Consider the following 14,887-nt stretch of genomic DNA (forward strand, 5'->3'; position numbering starts at 1 on the left):
TTTAAGAGTAGGCTTAAGACTTTCCTCTTTGATAAAGCTTATAGTTAGGGCTGGCTCAGGTGAGTCCTGAACCATCCCTTAGTTATGCTGCTATAGGCCTAGACTGCCGGGGGATTTCCCATGATGCACTGAGCTCCTCTCTCCTCTACTTTCTCTCCCTCTGTATGCAACCTCATCCCATTATTGCATGTTACTAACACAACTTCTCCCCTTTCCGGTAGTCTTGTGCTTTCTCGTCCCTCTCCTCTCCTCCTATCACTTCCTGCAGGTTTTCTGGCTCTGGAGCTGTGGAGTCTGGATCTGTGGTTGCGGGTCACCTGCTGCCCCCGTGTTCCTGCTCGACACCCTCTACTGCAACGACTATTGTTACTAGTCCTATCGTCATCATCATTATTATGGCTAGTCTAGGTTCTGCTGGTTAAAAGGAGTTTTTCCCTTGCCATGCTTTCTCATGGTGGGAATTGTCGGGTTGAGTACGGTCTAGACCTGCTCTGTTATGAATTGGGTATTAATATATAAATAGAGCTGATCTGAAATCGAAACTGAAGCAGACGTGCAAAAAGTCGTCAAGTTGTGACCTTACCTCTCTGTGAAGCATGTTTCTCCGTCTTCCCGGCATACTCAAACCCAACAGCTGACTGGAATAAAAGAGAAAGAAGCAACACAATTATTACTACTACTGACTACTTTCCACTGTATGTGACAGTTTTATCCCTGTCACAGTCCTAACCATCTGTGAAAATGACAGATTAACTATATCAGTTTTTATATTTGATCCACTGCTGAACTGCTACACTTTCAAGTGTAACAGCAATAACTCTTGATTTTTAATCTAAATATGGACTTCGGACAGCTTTTACAGAGGCTCTTTTACAGAGCGACTTACAATTGCTGTACATGTCAGAGGTCGCACGCCTCTGGAGCAACTAGGGGTTAAGTGTCTTGCTCAGGTACACACTGGTGGAGGGGTCACAGTGGGGAATTGAACCCGGGCCTCTCACACCAAAGGCGTGCGTCTTCTCCACACCAGATTTGTTGACTTTTGTTGCCGTTTCATCACCATTTATAGCTATACAATGGGTTTATGATCACATAGTTTACTAGAGCACAACATTGTTTACAAGAGGTCAAAGTTCTTCATAGATAGCCTCTTAATTTTGCACCACATTAATGCATGTCACTTTAAAATGTCGGCCCGGGGCCCACCCACCATAGTCTCATAAACTCCTGTGGTAAACACTGCTATTGAACACCTTCTGGCACTGTCTCAGCCCAGGTGCGTGTCATTTCTTTAACATCTACCCAAAAACCATGTTTAAAATCAAGGAGATGTTATCTAGTGTTGAACAGCCGCTGGAAATACCTGGTCAACGCGGTCAGCTTGCACTCCGAACTTCCCTCCAAAGCCCTTGGAGGTGTCTGTCTGGGAGCAGTGCTTGGACAACTTGCTCTGGTAGTCATGACCCACAGCTGACTGCACAGAAAAGACAATTTTCTTAGAAAGGGAACCACTCAGGGGGGTAGGGGTCCTGAAAAGAACGCCAAAGCTGGAAACAGCCAGCAGTTTGCGGTGGCGACATTGACTCATCAGTGTGGAGTAAACAGTGCTCCCTCATCACATTCACGCTGCAATGACCACACAGCCCAGAGAGAGAAAGGTGTGGATGGACAGAGCTGCTTGCCAGGAAAGATAATCGAGTGTGAAATGGCCACAACTGACTCAGCATGTTCGCACAAACACACAGAGAGAGCGAGATGAACGTCTGAGAAACAGCTGCAGAGGCTCAAAGGACTCTGAGGTCCTTCAGATTTGTAAAAATGTTGGCGTCTCAGATTTTCAAAAAGAAAAAAATGTAAGCTACAAAATGGTAGATTATTTTTTAGTAACAGAAACCAGGATCTAGCGAGCTGGTTTATATTTCGTTTCAGCTGCAAGAAAACTAGTTTCAGCCCTCAAACAAAAGTGACACACTGCTTGCACTGTAGCTGTACACGGGCAAGATATTCAGAATAAAGTGGAGGGAAAAAGGTAGATTAGGTCAAAGGCACTGTACAGATTGATCCGTGGTGTAGTGCTACACACATCATTGATCTACAGATCGAGTAACAGTCAACAATGAGGGCTACAGCCCAATAGAATAGAAATAAATGTTTGTCCACAAGTCTGTTACATATCCTTTCAGTAAACTGACGACGACGACATGACAAAATGACTTCCTGCTGGACAAGGATATGAGAATATTCGGGCTGTGAAGGTTCTGAAACCGAGGCTGAAACGTTCCAAGAGACCATTTCCACATGCGCCGTGTTTCATAAATTTACCCGCGATTCAGTTTTCACCCTGCCACATGTGGATCAAAACCGAAACTAACGTTAGTGAGTGACATCTGCAGTGGTGCGTTCACTGTCGCTCGGTAATGTAAAATTTACTCCGTGTCAGCTTAACGTAACATCAGACAACACTTAACAAAATAAAAACAAGCCTCTCCTGACGGATAGCATAAAACAGCAGCAAATAGTGACCAATGGTTTTTACAAATCATAAATCCTTTCTTAACGCCATCTGCTGAAACAAAAAAATAAAGTAAAGTAAATTCCGACTTTTGAACTACTTTTTTTCTGCACATGCACTGATAAAAGCAGTATTCAGCACTTTTACAAAATGTAAAACGTTCTCCTGGACGAGTGCATCCACCACTGGCGGTAAGTTTCACTGTTGCTGCGACACAATAATGGAAAGAATGGCCATCTGCCTCCCTCTCTATTCTTACTTAAGCCTTTTGGCTAATAGTTGACTTGAACAACTTATGGTCCTGTGCCGCTGACCTGCCGCACATTCACATCAAAGACAAGACATTCTTCAAATGGACTGTTTTTTTCTTGGGAAGGCACTTATTAAAAGAAACCGTCCTCAAGGGCCATTTAGTAGCAGATGGAGATCCATCGGCTGATGAAAGCTCCAGAACAGCTACTAAATGGCCCCGAACTTCAGTATTACTTTTGCAGCATCACCATTTCATCAGGCAACGCAGCGATAAATCAGGGACACCGCTCTTTAAAAAAGGCAAAATGTAAATGTGAAAGCAAAAAACAAAACAAAGACAAAGGGGTTGATCTCTGAGCAGAAGTCTTGCGGCCCCTCCTACCTTGTCCATGCGGTCCTGCTGCACTCCAAATTTTCCTCCATATCCATGCGAGGCCTTTGGCATGGTGTCCAACTCCTTCTTCTTCAGGCTGGTGTGCTCCGTCGAAACAGTCTCACGCAGCTGGTGGATACTATGCCAAGAAGGGACAGAGTAAGGACACAACCTTCGATGTTGCATTTAATACCAAAAGGAAAAAAGGCTCGCTTCCTCACTCTATGTGCTCCTGATGTCCTGAGCCCGACACCGTCTTGGCCCCCCAGCGCTGCTCCTTCTCCGATACATCATTCTAGAAATCCAGAAAATGAATGACGTAGGCAAGAAATGATGAGGAGAGTGAAGGTGAAAAAGGACAGAGGAAGAAGCATGTAGAGGTACCTCAAAGTCAGGGTCGGTCTCCCAGTCGTCCCCTCCGTCATTTACAGCCACACTGACTGACTGTCCTGCTGCTGCCTTCCACATCTTTAGTACAACACACACTGAAAGACAAGAAAACCTAACGTGAGAAAAACACGGCAGAGAAACCAGATTCAAGGATATATTTGTCTAATGATAAGCTCAGGGTTTTCAAAGCTGAAGAAGGCCATGGAACGCAGTCAAAAGCTCTTGGAAGTGCTCAGTAAGCTGCCCTTGTGTTTCCACTATTTACTGCACTTTGAGATTTCTCAAATCTATCACCATCATCTCTCATCGCTTGCAGAGCTGGAAAAATGTATGATTAATCACTTGGTGAAATGTAGAAAACTAGAAGTGATTTCTCGTTTAAGTCATCTATCAAACAAACACTGCACCATTCTTTGTTTCCATCATCATCATCATATATCAAACTGAATATCTTTGGGTCTACAAACAAGACATTTGAAGACGTCGACTTGGAAACTGCGATGGACATATTTCGCACACAACAGACTAAATGAGTAATCGATTAAGGAGTAAGCAAATGAATTGATTCTGAAAATAACTGTTAGTTGCTGGCTGCCCTACTCGCATCCATATTGCACTGAAGGAGTTAATGGTTGCTGTAGTCTTTCCTCCTGCCCATACTGGCTGTGAAACGATGCCTTGCTAATGAGACTCCTACGTTAAAGATGGGGATCAAAGTCCACAGTCCCGTTCCTTACGAACGTGCCTTCTAAGGTTCAGCTGCGCTAAAATGAGGCTTCAGAGTTTGAAAGCTTGCAAAGGACAGTGGATTTGGTTGGTATATTTAAGGCTGCAAATATTTTCAGTGGCGATTAATCAGCCAATTATTTAAAAAAAAAAAAAGGTTCCATCACAATTTTCTTTTCTTTTAAACGCATGCGCTTTGTGATATTCATGGACAGGCTATCGAGGCGTAGTCGTGGTGGGGAGGGGTTGCAGTTCGGTGGACTTGGGATCTCGTCACTGCTTTTTGCGGATGATGTGGTGCTGATGGCATCATCGGCCCGTGACCTTCAGCTCTCAATGGATTGGTTCAAAGCGGTTGGGATGAGGATTAGCACCTCTAAATCTGAGGCCATGGTTCTCAGCAGGAAACCGGTAGAGTGCCAACTCCAGGAGAATCGGAGCAGCGGGGGCGGTATTGCACTCGCTTTACCGCACCGTTGTGACGAAAAGAGAGCTGAGCCGTAAGGCAAAGCTCTCGATCTACCGGTCAATTTTCGTTCCTACCCTCACCTATGATCGTGAAGGCTGGGTCATGACCGAAAGAACGAGATCGCGGGTACAAGCGGCCGAAATAGGTTTCCTCAGGCGGGTGGCTGGTGTCTCCCTTAGAGATGGGGTGAGAAGCTCGGCCATCCGCGAGGAGCTCAGAATAGAGCCGCTGCTCCTTTGCGTTGAGAGGAGCCAGTTGAGGTGGTTTGGGCATCTGGTAAGGATGCCTCCTGGACGCCTCCCTAGGGAGGTGTTCCAGGCACGACCGGCTGGGAGGAGGCCTCAGGGAAGACCCAGGACTAGGTGGAGAGATTATATCTCCACACTGGCCTGGGAACGCCTCGGGATCCCCCAGTCAGAGCTGGTTAATGTGGCTCGGGAAAGAAGTTTGGGGTCCCCTGCTGGAGCTGCTGCCCCCGCGACCCAACCCCGGATAAGCGGATGAAGATGGATGGAGAAGGATGGATAAATGCATTAATCACAGAGTTGAAGTTACTGGTGTCAGCCCGGTATCTCTACAAATCACTTCTACATTTGACAAGTCTGCACCTTTCAGAATATAAGGATGTGGAGGTCGCAGAGGTGGACAAACGTGTAAGACGTAAGACCAGAGTTTACATCCTGTCAATTAACATTATTAGGTGTCACCACGGTCTTTGCGAAACCATACTTTAGTAGCCATGTAAAGATACTGGACAAAATTTTAAATGCCTGACATAAAAAAATAAAAAAAAATGTTTTAATTGTAATCCAAGGTTTTGCAGAATCATCAAATGTTGACGTTCTTACATGGTGACAGTAGTCATATGGTAGAAATAAACATTGATGCGGAAATCTGTGCAAACTGATTAAAAAAACCAAGAGGACGGTTTGCTGAACCATTACCGTGGATTCAACCTCATGACCTCAGCCTAGATGGGTATAAACTATGAGGGTGCCGCGATCTGTCAGGAGCGACGGCTGCAAAGTAAGTCGCTAATGTTACTGTACATGAGGATGATTTATTATTATTATTCATTTTTTAACTTCGTTTTAGGGTACATCTTGCGGGGCAGATGTCATGTAGTAGAATCCACACACATCCCCCCCCCCCCCCCCCCCCCCATCACAATTTTCAATATCCCAATGACCAATAGTCCAACACCAAATCAAATGAAATAGGGAAATAGAACTAAAGAGTGTTTGACATTTGTTGCTCGTACTATTAATTTAGTTGCTTGTACTTTTCGGTCAACTGACTAAGTAAACAAAATCACATCAGTCCTGTTTAGCCTCCCTTCACTGGTTACCTGTAAGTTTTAGAGTTGATTTTAAGATTTTCCTGATCACTTTTAAAGCACTTCATGGTTCTGCTCCCAGCTACATTGCTGAATTGCTGCTCCCCTAGGTGCCAGAGCCAGATCCTCGGGCAGGGCTCTGTTAGCTGTTCCTAAGTCCTGGTTTAAGCCTAAAGGTGACCGGGCTTTTGCAGTTAGAGCCCCTCAGCTCTGGAGCGCCCTGCCCGAGAACTTGAGGCTCGGAGGTTCGGTGACATCTTTTAATAAATCACTTCTCAAGACAAATACGACCATTTTAACTGTATCACTGTTTTGGAATATTATTTCTTTTTAGGTGAGTTTAAATTGCCTGATTTATTTTGCCTCTGTCTTGAAATGCTTTTAATTTGTGTTCACCCATGTAAAGTAATTTTGTAACTTTTATCTGTCTTGATAAGTGGCGTATAAATAAAGTTTATTATTCTTATTATAATGATTAATCAACTAATTGTTTGAGCTCTACTTACATTTGAGTCACATACACACAAGGATCAATTCACGGCCAGTATGGACAGATGGACTGTATTAATATAGATTGTGACTTACAAGGTATTCTTCATGATGGATTGTCTTTGAGGAAAATGTTCAATATCTGTCAAATCCTGCTGAATCACACTGACCTGCACTGAAACATAGATGCTGCAGCGCTAAATGATGAATAACTGTGTGTGGCTGGTTCTGTGTGATCTGGCATCGAACTGGAACAAAACCCTTCCTGTGCTAATCCTTATTCCTGACTCAGCACAAAGTGGTCAATCAGCATCTGTGTTCAATCAGAGGCTGCAGGAGACGTGGCTCCGCTCACCTCCTGGCAACTCCCAACTTCACATGAGTATCTCCACAACACAGCCACATTAACCATTAAGATTTAATTTTACTTTTAGAAACATACGGTTGACAACTGCATATAAAATGTTGTTTTACGTTTCTGTGTCAAATTTGAGGAAAGTGAGCAAAATAATCAAAAATATTTGCTATAAAAAACTGTGTCTGAATGTTTACATTTGGCGCCAATAATCTCTCAGAGGTCCACAATTAGCCTACAGAATAATTAGCATACTACCCACCATGTCAAAGGCAACTGAAAGAGTACTAGCCACTGTGCTCAAATTAGCTTGCGATGTGGCATTTAAGGGAGAGTATACTGCTTTTTTAAACACCTAGATCACATTGGACCAGGTCCAGATCAAAAACCACTGTGCCTAGATCTGTCAAATCTAGACTAGATTATCTCAGAGAAGCCAGATACTCTTTGAGACACAGCTTCAGATTTGTGAAACACTTCCTGTATTTGTAAAAATGCCCAAATAAGGGGGCGATGTCACTGCTTCTTGGGGGGGGGGGGGGTACACCTAGATCACATTAGACCAGGTACAGATCAAAAACCACTGTGCTTAGATCTGTCAAATCTAGACTAGATCATCTCAGAGAAGCCAGATACTCTTTGAGACACAGCTTCAGATTTGTGAAACACTTCCTGTATTTGTAAAAATGCCCAAATAAGGGGGCGATGTCACTGCTTCTTGGGGGGGGGGGTTACACCTAGATCACATTAGACCAGGTACAGATCAAAAACCACTGTGCTTAGATCTGTCAAATCTAGACTAGATCATCTCAGAGAAGCCAGATACTCTTTGAGACACAGCTTCAGATTTGTGAAACACTTCCTGTATTTGTAAAAATGCCCAAATAAGGGGGCGATGTCACTGCTTCTTGGGGGGGGGGGTTACACCTAGATCACATTAGACCAGGTACAGATCAAAAACCACTGTGCTTAGATCTGTCAAATCTAGACTAGATCATCTCAGAGAAGCCAGATACTCTTTGAGACACAGCTTCAGATTTGTGAAACACTTCCTGTATTTGTAAAAATGCCCAAATAAGGGGGCGATGTCACTGCTTCTTGGGGGGGGGGGTTACACCTAGATCACATTAGACCAGGTACAGATCAAAAACCACTGTGCTTAGATCTGTCAAATCTAGACTAGATCATCTCAGAGAAGCCAGATACTCTTTGAGACACAGCTTCAGATTTGTGAAACACTTCCTGTATTTGTAAAAATGCCCAAATAAGGGGGCGATGTCACTGCTTCTTGGGGGGGGGGGGGTTACACCTAGATCACATTAGACCAGGTACAGATCAAAAACCACTGTGCCTAGATCTGTCAAAGCTGAACTAGATTATCTCAGAATAGCCCTGCTCACATCTATGCAAACGGTTCAGTCTTTCTTCAGAAAATGCCAATCAGGTGTGGCTGTGAGGTGTAGATGAAGGGAACAGGGAGGAGTTGGGAAAGTAAGCTCCTTACTTACATTAATGTCGGTTAGTTTGCTTCATTCAAAGTAGGTCAGGCCACATATATAAAGACTTGTATTAGATAGAAGTGTAGATTTCCCCATTAAAGCGCAGCTAACAAACACTCGCGCTGTGGGGTTTTTTCCTTGCACACCAACTTCACGGGAACACAAACGTCGTGTCGTTTTTAAGGTCATCTCCGGCGGAGACAGGCTTTGGAAACGAGACGTGTCGTTAGCAGCTCGTTTAACGTTAAGTGACAGAAAAAGGTGCCTCTTTTAGCTCCTGAATCTGAAGTCTGCCCGTCTCTGGCATTTCCTGTTCCAGTTTTCCCAGTTAGCTAGCTGGCTAAAGCTAGCGCCGCCTCCTGGAATGATGAAGTGACTCAGCGCGAGCTTCTGTGCAGGGTTTGTTCACAGGTGAGACATTTCACTCTGCTCGTTTCTTCAACACTCACCGTCTGCGGCGAAGGAGCTCCGACCACCGTCCAAAGTCACGTTTAAAGAGAACCCGCTCGCGCTCTGCCGGAGGAACAGTAACGTCGCTGGAGACTCTGCTGCTGCTGCTGCTGCTCGCGCTCTCTCTCCGCGGCTCTTCCGGCTCTCCCACTATCCCGTTCTCCGCCAGTGCTGACGTCATCAGTGGGCGTGGGACTGTAGTGATTTGATGATGACGTCCCAGTTAGGCCAAAATAATTAGACATCTGCACACTAATGCTTTTTTATTTAAAATCAAGGCAAGACTCCATCTGCTACCTGTTCTTATTTTTTAAATATTTTACACAGCACTCTGTTACTGTACGATCTTCCCAGACTCTACATACTCCTGGCTTTTTAAACTCAATTGGTGCCATAAGTAACTAACTGCTCTTAACAGGGCCGAGCAGAACCTCTAGTATTGGGTTAGGGGGGTGGTCTTGCCACTTTTTAAAAGCATTTCATGAAAATGTTCTGAAAAATAGCAACAAGAAATGTTAACTAACAAATTAAAATGCATTGAGAAAGGCTTATGTTCACAAAAAGAAAACATGCAATACAATTTAAATATGGAAGAAACTAATGTGCCCTATCAAAAAAGTAACTTAAACTAAAAAAAATTAAACAAGCTGCTCATTACTGCTTTATATTTATCTTTTTATATTTTAAATTGTCACCTCCCACCGGAATTGCGTTTCCCTTTGTATAAATACAGACACTTCCACCATAATCTGTGCAGAAAATGTCTACAGAATGAAGGAAATTAAGTGTCTTAATGCTCAGACATTTCTTCTTATATTTCTGCATTGAATATTTCTTCAAAGTAGTGTTAAAAAAATCTTATCACGAACCCCATATTGTGAGCCAAGTGTATCATCACACCCCTAATCTGAGCCCCTATGTCACCACCATTTTTAACACAAAGTGACACCCTTGCCAGGGATGATGATGTAAATAAACACAGTACTTATAATTTCACCTCCTCTGATAAAGATATATTGTGTTGCTTGCATCTTTGTTATATAAAATCTGTCTTTTCTTTGAGAGCTCTGGATTTCTCAAGTAACAAACAGGTGGAAAATATAATCTGATGAATTCATTGTTACTGTGTATTTCATGTCCTCAGTTGTAACTGGTGAATTCCATTATTTAGAAATGTATAAAATTAAATAAACATTGTTTTGTGTCAGACAGCAGTGCACAATCACTAATCCTTTGCAGTAATTTAGATCACTTTGCAGAAAAGAGTTTTAACTATGACAGGAAAAAGGTCTATGTCTATCAGTGTCAAAAAGCAACATTAAATCACCTTTGATATATTATAAGATCATAAAAACTTCCAAGGGAGAGTGAACACTTTATACTGTCATTTCCTAGGAACCTTTCCCTATATTAGTTCCAAATTACATCCTTCTTTCCAGAAAACCTCTGGGAAATCATTCAGAATTCCAACAAACAGTGTCGCCTCATCGCTGCCTGAAAACCGATAGATGAGTTTAGACACTGCCCTTTGCCACATATGGCAAAAAAGTAGGCTTGTCAACTGGAAACAAAAGGTGGACAGGAAAAGGCAAGATATTCTTGAAAAGAAAAGATTTAGTCTTTTTCTTTATCTGCAGTGGAAAATAAGTTTCAGTATTTTATTGAAAGTAAGCAATAAATAATATTGTGATAAAAATAGTTTATAAGTACTCAGACTGTACATCATTGTTACAAGATCAGAAGATTCAACGGGAAGAGCAGGAATAAAACAGCAACATGATTTGCATTGTGCATAAATGACTAAATCACATACAGAAAAAAAGCATTTCTACTTTGAGCTTGAACTACATGTAGGGTGAAAGAAAGGTCTTCGGTTCCTTCTCATTTGTCATGAAAACTAATGCTGGAACCTGTGTTTGGAGCGTGGACAGGACAGAGAGGAGCGTTGCTACATTCACAGAGGAGCAAACTGGCGCATCATCTCTGAAAGTAGAACTGACGAAAAACAATGTGGATGAGTAATAATAAATAAGAACAGAACACAGAGAGGAGTTAAGAAACAATAAGGCTCGATATGAAATCTTCTTAAAAAAGGTTTGGGGGTGGATCGCACCGCCTTGAGGGTTATCTAGTCACAGCGGGGATCGACTGAGGCCTCGGTGAAGTTGGTCCATCGAAGGAGTCGCCACACTTCCGACTCATCTGTACATTTAAAGTCCTCCTGTTCCTCCAGAGGTGAGGGAGGTTTGCTTTTGTTAAAGGGGTAAGCTGGGTGTGGAAGGGCGGGGATAAGTGGAGAAGTTTCTGCATGCAAGGTCAACGAGAGAGAACCTCAAATTCTGTTTTCACTCGCATCTGAAAGAAGCCCTGTTTTTTTCCCCCTCGCTACTGTTATATGGCTTTAATTCTTAAATTCAAGAGTTTCATTTTGGTTTCGCAGATATGGAAAATAAAGAAGAGAAAAGGAAAACATAACGTGTGTTTCACATGATATCTGCTGTCATCATCACCTGGCTTGCCAGCAGTTATTCTAATGGTGATGGATGACTCACAGTGTTGAGCAGTTTGTGAAACACTGACAACTCCAGCAATTTGTCTGATATTCACACATCCATTTACCTAAGAGCTGCATTTACACAAAATCACAAGAAATAAGCTACAAAAATTACAACAGTTAAAAAGGGCAAAGGATATGAATTAAGTTATATATCACATATCAAAGTCACTTAAGCATAAATTCAATGATTAGAATTCAATTCAAAAGAGAGGAAAACAAAAACATACATCTGGTCAATAGAATCAGTATTATAAAAAAAGATTAGATAAAATGTCTGTTGGTAGAAATATACAAACTTCAGACAAGTGAAACATTCAGTTACATACATCTGAGAGCTGAGCTTAATACGGGCACAGTGGAAAGGTTTTCTTTTTTTAAAAAAGTGGGTTGATTAAGGGGAGAGAGGCAAAAAGGGATTACATAGTAATTTTAAAATCAATTTAAATGTCCCATCGGTTTACATTAATGTAATAAACAAACGTAGATAAATCCAGAAAATTTCCTCAGGGAGTGAGTGAGTTTTTTTCTCTGTGACGACGACAAAAAAACCAAAACACCGTTTTAGTGTCCTTGCAAGTCATTTCAGTTCATCATCCTGGTCTTGAATGCGGGGAATTCCCCTTCATCCTCTGACCAGCGGTTACCTATAGAAATAATGAGGATAAACTGAGAAGGGGAAGAGAGAGGTGAACGGGCATGAGAGGGGAAGCAGGACAGGAGCCAGGGATGTGTGGGGGGAGAAACAAAGGGAAAGAGAGGAGAGGCGTACAACGTGCGTTATTAGAGCCGAGAACTGCAGAAGAAGAAAGCTGCTTTCTGCTTGGAATAAGAGAGCAGCGAGGTAAATAGCCATTCTGTGTGCTTTGATTGTACACATGCTTCCCTAATTTCAGAGTTGATGCATGTTATCTTACCGTTGTATGTTAACAAGAGTAGGTCCTGACTGTGGCAGTGTCCAGCCTCTGTATAGACTGACTTCCTGTGTTCCCATGTTGGCAGAATCACATGCAAAGACATGCCATTAGTCACAGCACAATAAACCAACGGCAAAGCAGCAAAGCCACTCAAGAAGAAGTAAGAGTACACGGCAGAGTACAAGGAATCTGGGCTGATTCAGGGCCCGTCAGAGAAGCTCTACTTGAGTAGAGCAGCAGCACTGACAGAGCAGATCACACACAAACACATGCACACACTTCTGCTTACCGTCCATCGGGCTCCTCTTTGGCTGCGTGGAGGGAGATGCTGCGCTGCTACTGGTCACTCGGAAGTTGGCGGGCAAGGTGTCTGACGCACCCAAGGACATCCCCCTCACGTCTTTGGGCCTGAACTTCTTTCTCCATGAAGGAGCTCGGCGGAAGTTCTTATCGTCATCCTAGAGGAGAGGCGGTGGAAGAAGAGGAGGGTGGAGAGATCGAGAGGTGTGTGAAAGAGAGGAAGTTGATATCATATCACTTCTCACTCAGTTTGAGTTACTGTGTTGGCAAGTGTGATGTGTGTCTCTGTTCGTCACCTCCTCCATTCTCCTGTCTGTGCCAACGGCCAGCAGACTGTTGTATTCACGCTCAAGAGTTGCTCTGGCCTGGAAAAGAGAGAAGAGAGGAGGAAAAGCACAGACTCTTACTGAATTCAAAGCACCAATTTAACTCTAAATGAATCCTGAGCGAGGCTCCTCTTAATAAGAAGGTAGCTCCGTAGCTCCCCTGAAAACGTGATTTGTGAAACTCTGGGGGGGGTTAAATAGTGATAATATGGATCATGCATAAATAAATGTGTTTTCTTTCCTTACATGATTAGAGAGGCTGCTGTGCATCCTGACCGATCCCGTCGGAGCGTCAGGAGATAAATAAATAAGCGATGAAATGATGCTGCCACATGTTGGATCTTTTTTAATGGGGAGACGATTCATCATCTTTTACTCATCCGTAACCCACATGCTATTAATCAGAAAGTTCTGTTTTATGACAAAGACCGACCCAAACCACGAATATAACTGCGGCCTGCACATCACTAGAACCCACATATGCAGCACATCTAACCATCTGAATAATGTGCCCATTAAATAGCAGTGAAAGTAATTTAAAAGTAACACAAAACTAGTGTCAACAACTCAGAGACAGTAACACTGTAATATAACTAATTACTCTTACATGACAGTAACAGTAACACTGCACCTAACACATCTCTAGGCACTTATGCCTTGCTGCATGCACCTACAACCTTGAGGCACTTATGTCAAGGGGAATTTGAAACCGAGCTTTGTGGCACCTAATCTGGAGAGCTTCTCCTTCATTACTAGTCCCTAACGGTCTGTCTGCTGTTTGATGCTGGGCAGGTAGCACAAAGAAGGTTTATCAAAGCTTTGTTCACGGAAAACAAAAATCGAGGTTGATGACAGAGAAACCAAGACAATGAGCTAAAAGAAGCCTAAAAGCTCAGTAGAGCTGAGGGAAACTGAAGTTATCCTTTCACATTACACAGCAATTCCATCCATTGTTTATATAAAAATATTGATTAGTGCAGCTTTAATGTAAAAAAATGTAAATAGTGTAGTTAGTAACAGAACAAGTGGATCAGAATATATAATTGGTCTCTAACATTACAGACAAGGGAGCGTTTAGTCCATTTACATGTTGCATGGATGTACAGATATGACCTTTCTGCTTGTCCCTCACAGCATGTTAAAACTAGGGATGCACCGAATGTTACCATGTGGCAACCAAAATTAATCGGCCGAAAATAGCACAAAAAACGCTTTCGGTGTTCGGCATAACAAGTCAAACCAGACCGAATACATTTTACCGAACAATTACGTTGACATGTCGGCTGTGTGGAAGCATTTCAAAGTGTCTGAGAAAGACGTCCAAAAATCGCCGTTTGAAAACTCTGTTCTGTGGCTGACTTCTTAGAAAAGGCAACAAACGGTCTGACCCGCTTTGAGTGTTTGTCGCTCATCTGTGAGAAGGAGATTAAGCTAGCCGCGCCTACATTTGGAGTGCACACGTATTCCAGCCTTTACGGTAAGTGAAGCGGCCCAGAGCGAGCTGACAGGCAGGTTAGAGACTTTATCCTGTCAGTTTGGCTCTTTAGTGTGAAGACGAGAACCACGTACAACATTATTTATCAAACCGGGTCGGACTGGATGGATTTAGCGCGAGGAGGAAACACATGCGACAACGTCCGGTTTTCAAAATAAGGCGTCTGTACAGGATGGAAATAAGATTAACTGGATTATATTCACAGAAAGTATAAAACAAATTACATGTGTCCATTAAAAGTAAACGGACTCATGTAATTTACTTCATAGTCTCTGCAAATCCTGCAGGAAACACTGAGGATAAAGCTCATTCTGACCATTTCATTTATGGAAAAAATTGGCAAAATAAATGGAAAACATGTGAAGACCTGTGTACTGTATTCGGGAAAGTTTTTCCATTATGTTCACTTTCAGCTTCGGTCAACAATTTTCAATTCGGTGTGGC

At 42.8% G+C, this 14,887-nt stretch overlaps 2 protein-coding genes across 18 annotated transcripts in view; both read right to left on the bottom strand.

The window, feature by feature from the left end:
- LOC123958716 (src substrate protein p85-like) overlaps positions 1 to 9,002 on the bottom strand; it is a 20,306-nt gene extending 11,304 nt beyond the window's left edge. For 2 of the 5 annotated variants that reach the window (XM_046032271.1, XM_046032268.1), the window contains exons 1-6: positions 8,851 to 9,002; positions 3,522 to 3,622; positions 3,359 to 3,432; positions 3,147 to 3,276; positions 1,364 to 1,474; positions 584 to 638 (exon numbers count right to left, since the gene is read on the bottom strand). In XM_046032271.1, coding sequence (XP_045888227.1) covers positions 584 to 638; positions 1,364 to 1,474; positions 3,147 to 3,276; positions 3,359 to 3,432; positions 3,522 to 3,605 — 454 coding nt within the window. In that variant the 5' untranslated portion in view covers positions 3,606 to 3,622; positions 8,851 to 9,002. Of the gene's footprint in view, positions 1 to 583; positions 639 to 1,363; positions 1,475 to 3,146; positions 3,277 to 3,358; positions 3,433 to 3,521; positions 3,623 to 8,410; positions 8,733 to 8,850 lie in introns of those variants that run through there. The other 3 variants (XM_046032272.1, XM_046032270.1, XM_046032269.1) reach the window with 2 other exon arrangements.
- A 1,493-nt stretch (positions 9,003 to 10,495) lies between these two features.
- ppfia1 (PTPRF interacting protein alpha 1) overlaps positions 10,496 to 14,887 on the bottom strand; it is a 48,521-nt gene continuing 44,129 nt past the window's right edge. For 9 of the 13 annotated variants that reach the window (XM_046031996.1, XM_046031997.1, XM_046032002.1 and 6 more), the window contains 3 exons: positions 12,919 to 12,987; positions 12,612 to 12,780; positions 10,496 to 12,052 (listed from right to left, as the gene is read on the bottom strand). In XM_046031996.1, coding sequence (XP_045887952.1) covers positions 11,991 to 12,052; positions 12,612 to 12,780; positions 12,919 to 12,987 — 300 coding nt within the window. In that variant the 3' untranslated portion in view covers positions 10,496 to 11,990. Of the gene's footprint in view, positions 12,075 to 12,322; positions 12,388 to 12,611; positions 12,781 to 12,918; positions 12,988 to 14,887 lie in introns of all 13 variants that reach the window. The other 4 variants (XM_046031998.1, XM_046031994.1, XM_046032005.1 and 1 more) reach the window with 2 other exon arrangements.

This window comes from Micropterus dolomieu, linkage group LG20, assembly GCF_021292245.1.
Source record: "Micropterus dolomieu isolate WLL.071019.BEF.003 ecotype Adirondacks linkage group LG20, ASM2129224v1, whole genome shotgun sequence".
Classification (NCBI taxonomy): Eukaryota; Metazoa; Chordata; class Actinopteri; order Centrarchiformes; family Centrarchidae; genus Micropterus; species Micropterus dolomieu.